This window comes from Pelmatolapia mariae, linkage group LG20 (genome assembly GCF_036321145.2).
Source record: "Pelmatolapia mariae isolate MD_Pm_ZW linkage group LG20, Pm_UMD_F_2, whole genome shotgun sequence".
NCBI lineage: Eukaryota > Metazoa > Chordata > Actinopteri > Cichliformes > Cichlidae > Pelmatolapia > Pelmatolapia mariae.
Window position 1 is genome coordinate 16,205,710 of NC_086244.1, and position 4,893 is coordinate 16,210,602.

At 37.9% G+C, this 4,893-nt stretch overlaps 1 protein-coding gene across 1 annotated transcript; it reads left to right on the plus strand.

The window, feature by feature from the left end:
- The first annotated feature begins 1,326 nt into the window (after positions 1-1,326).
- On the plus strand, positions 1,327-4,563 carry LOC134618831 (uncharacterized). The gene is made up of 4 exons (XM_063464412.1): positions 1,327-1,649; positions 2,362-2,416; positions 2,633-2,686; positions 3,170-4,563. The coding sequence occupies exons 1-4, from the start codon at positions 1,407-1,409 to the stop codon at positions 3,553-3,555; spliced, it is 738 nt and encodes a 245-aa protein (XP_063320482.1). The 5' UTR covers positions 1,327-1,406; the 3' UTR covers positions 3,556-4,563.
- Positions 4,564-4,893: the final 330 nt, after the last annotated feature.

Here is a 4,893-nt window from a genome sequence, read left to right on the forward strand (position 1 = left end):
CACATATCAATGCAATGCTTTTTATTTAATGCCTGAGCACCTTGCATAACACACACACACAAACATATCTGGGAACCCAGGGCTCAGTATCTTAGGACATTCATGCTGACTGACTCATCAACCTTCCTATTAATAAATAACCTACTCTACCTCCTGGGCCTTCCTCCACACTTGTTATGTGAACCAAAGTGAAACTCATTTTAGCATAGATAGTTATGAATCATTAGAACGTGTAATCAGGTTGTATTCAGTCTTTGCAGGAGCCTTAACAGGAGCTTATCAATTTTCAACCAAATGCGGATTTAACTGCATGACAGCAGCTCATGGGCAAGACATGTAGGTTATTGTTTTCTTAGTCACACACTATGTTAATGTCATCTTACAAATGAATTCACTGGTATTAAACATTTTCTGATGAAACATTTCTAACTGGGCATTTCACTTTGGTTACAAAAAAAAAACTGCATAAAAAGGAGTGGATGCTATTGAAACCCAAATTTTACCCAGAACCAGTTAGGTTTGAAATTTTTTTAAAAAAGTAAGTGTGTGTGCAATTTCAAAATAGGGTGATCTAGACTTATATATTTGAAATGTAAGCCTTTTTAATCTTGATGTCTCTGTGTTATTTATCTGTCTGATAACAAAGAGTGCATAAAGTCTTTGCAAAACCCTGAAAAAACAACTTATCATTTGTGACTTTTTAACCACTTGTTGGGTTTAGGGTTAGTTTTTTCATAGACTAGAAGGCATTACCTTTCCCATTAAATCATATAAATTTATTTTGGCATCATTTTCCTGTTTCAATTAGGCAAACAAGTATACACAAAGGAGCAACCCTACCCTGTACTGTAGATGAGATAAAACAAACAAACAAACATCTGTTTTAGATGTGATGCAATAAACTTTCACTTTTTAATCTGGTTTAATCTCTTTAAGCTCTGACAGTTATGTATCATTTAGACGTTTGTTAAACCACAGATGAACAGAAAACTTGAGTAGGTAAAGGACTGGAATGAATTCAAGCCTTAAAAAAGCCATTGGCAGACTTTTTTCTTTTACGACTGCATGTCTAGGTAAACAGGGACTCTTCTTTAGCACCACAGCCTGAGTCATAACTGTGAAAAAAAATCTTTTGACTTGTTGGAATCAGATGAGGAAACAAGCTGAATGTAAAGAGCAACACATGACACATTATAACCGGACTCTAGTCTAGTGAACGTGGGTCAGTGTGGGAAGTGGTGTATGCTCCTCCTCACTCTCTCTCCTCTCCCTTCCTATCTGCATGAAGGGACAGATGAGGTAATTCCAGTTTTTTTGGTGTAGGCGTTTAGCTGCTATAAGAGTGTGTGCATGTATCAGTCAGAAGCAGCTTTATTCCTAGACCAGTCTCTCTTGTTGAAGACATTATGGGACAGAAAGTGATGGGACCCACCCTACCTGCTGGGGCTGCCTGTGGGGATGCTTTGATAAACGTGAGCTCAGACGAGTCTGTGCTGATCCTCATCAATCACTGCCGGGACATGAAGAGGCAGGAGGCGAGGCTCCGGCTAATCACTCTGCTCCTTCTGCTCGGCTGTACTGCACTGTTTGTTTACAGCACGTGTGCTAATTTAGGGCAGCATGGAAAATCTGGATCCAGCAGAGACGGGGTGAGTTCTTTTTTCCTTGGAGAGCTTTAGTCTGTCTGAAGCAGTGATGTGACAGACTTACCTTAGCAGGAATGTTGACTGCAATTCTATCAAACCTTTTTGCATTGCACTTAAATCATAAACGCATTTAGGACAGATTACGCTGTCTAACTTGTCTGATAAAGTCGACTCATACAGACATTGATAGATGTGCCCAGATTGTAGTATTTTATTTTGTGGTGCTATATCATTGATTGCCGTATGTGAGCACTTCATGACAGATTTTATTTTAATGGTAAGGAAACTGTACTTACAGTTGTGGCTGGTATCACTGAAAACACGAGAGCTGTTTTGAGTGAGCTGATTTGCGCCCGATCCCTCTGAGCAACATTCCTGTGATTCTTGTGCTCCCTGGATTCGAGTTTCTAGTATTTCAGCTTCTTGGCAGACAGTTACGCAGGTTTTGCTCCAACAACAGTGTGTTGCTGATTTATATTACTGTTTTTAACTGTAGTGTTAAACACATGTCCACCAGTTAAAGTTATTTTTACGAGCACAAGCCTGCTGTGGGCTCTTTTTCTTACAGGTCAACATAGTTTAATGAATTTTGTGTTGCTGGACATAAGTTTTCAAATTTTTGCGTGAATACAAATTTTTAAAAACAGACCATCCATGACTGCAAAGCTCTACACGACTCAAGGTTTTATTAAAGTTAATTCTCCTTTATTCACAGAGTGCAGAAGACCAAACTCCAGCCTACTCAAAGCAAGAGAGAGGGTGCCCTGAAGGTATGTCATGTCTTTTACTCTATTTTTAATTATATGTGTTGTTACTGGGAATACATTTATTTCAAGCTGCTCTGTTCTCCAGTCTTTTTGGCTAATCTCCCATACTGTACCCGAAAGAACACACTCACGCTTGTGTTTGCTTTATGCAAACACTTTCTCCAAGATATTTTAACAAGGGAAAACAACTCATTTCAGTTTCTCTCTTCTTCTGTCTAGTTCCACATGCAGAAACTGTTCAAAGGCAAGTGGAAACACAGAAAATTCATCTCCGTAAGTGTCTCATGTTAGTTTACACCATCTATGTTGTGCTTTCCATGTGTTTATATGTAACTGTGTGAGGTATTAAAGAGCTATCAGAGGGATATGAACAAATCCTTAATTGCACACAGTTATAGATTATAGAATTATAGCTATAGATTGAGGGGGAGAATCCAGCTGTGCATAAATACTTGAAAATCTGCGTGAAAAGCATGAAAAGCTGTAATGTCCTTAAAGGTTAGACGAGCCTCCGGGCTCAGAGGCTGCTAAAACAGATAGAAACACAATAGAAAAGGTTGTGCTGTTTCGTCAGAATCAGAATCTTTATTGTCATTGTGCTTTAAGAACAATGAAAATTGTATGCAAACCCTCTCAGCGCAAGTGAAAAGAGCACCCTTTTAAGAGAAACAAAAAGAATACATAGACAAGAAGTTAAAAAAGGATCTCAGGATGTGAGTGATTCAGTGACTCACAGGCTGATATCCTCTCTTGCAGAGTCTACAGGCAAGACTAATGGATCTTACATCACGTGGGCTCCTATACTGGGAAACATGAACTACAACAAAGAGAAGAATGCCATTGTGATTCCCACGACTGGTATCTACTTCATCTACCTGAGGTTTACTTTAAGCTGTGATGATGATGTGGAAGATGCAGAATTCCAGAAATTCCATATACAGCTGCACCGTTGGAGTGAAGCATACGGTAAAGTCACTACAGAACAGGATGCCTGGGAGAGTGTCAAGTGTCAGGCAAAAGACTACCAGACCTTGTTTGTGGGGCAGCTTTTTGACCGGTTAGATGGAGAATTTTTGAGCGTGAAAGTCATAGATGGCTACAACCTGATCAAGACATCCTTTTTTGGCGCTTTTCTCCAATAATTATTGTACGTGATCATGGTCTCATTCTTAATGCATTTACTTTTTAAGTTAATATAACTTGGTGTTCTATAGGGTTAGGGTTGTGTTTGGTTTGGTTTTAGCCACATGCAAAATAGGCTAATTTCCAGAAACAAGACAAATTTGCCTTTCAGATGTATTATCATATATTCAATGAGGCCCCGTAATTTGAAGGGCATGTTAATTGCATCCTAACCCTAGATGGGTCACTGGTAACCTGGTGAATGTTAAGGTTAAAATTTAAACAGTTGTATGCTTTATATTTTTAATCCTGGAACTTAAAGTGCCCTTATGCAAGCCCCTCAGTTTCTCCTGAACCATCCAGTTTGCGGTTTCAGTGTTTCTTTGTGGTTCAAGAGGCAGGTGCTCCACATAAGGGTAATTTCATTTCATCAGCTTTAAAGACTGAGCATACAAAATGTGTGTGTGTGGTTCTTGTTTTAAATTTGCACTGAAAAATGGTTTAAAATATTTAAAGAGAATTAATTTCTATTACATTAAATGCAGACATATACCAATATTTTTGAGATATTTAATGAAACCATATCCTCTGCTGTTAAAATTGAAGACCATTATTTATTTTCAGATTACCCACTCATTTATCAATCTTACATGTTTATCCTGTTCCAGTTTGTTATCCCAGTTTGTTATCCCAGAGCTATCTTAGCATGAGATGCTACTGTTGTTTAGTTATTTTGTTAGCCTAGCACCAGCCTTTCAAATAAACCTCTTAGATTTTTCGTACATGCCTAATAACTTTTGTAAGTCTTTGTGTGTGTGTGTGTGTGTGTGTGTGTGTGTGTGTGTGTGTGTGTGTGTGTGTGTGTGTGTGTGTGTGTGTGTGTGTGTGTGTTCAAAAGCCTAACAGAAATGTGTTAATGTTTAAAGAAACCACCACACCAGATATGAACAGACAGGTTTTTGTATTGCTTGTACTCAGGGACGCTTTGGGAAAAAAATGAAACTATACTAATAAAAGCACAAAACTTACTGATGCTTGTCTCTTGCTTCTTATTTTATTCATATTGTATTGTTAGTCTCATGGTGGTGATTTTCACACTGCATTTGTTTGGATTAAATGACTTTAACCAGATATTTCTTGATTAAAACCTCTTGATTAAAAATGAAACTTTTTTTCCACATGACTGTTTGTGCTTTCTACAAGTATTACAGATCACAGCAGGAAATATATTAAATCTGATGCTAAATATCTGGATGCTTCTGGCAGGCTACACTACAAAGATTTTTTCTTATTATAACTGTTAGTAGTAGACTGCCTGTATTAATCCTTGTGTCAGATTTGTGAATTTATTCACTGAC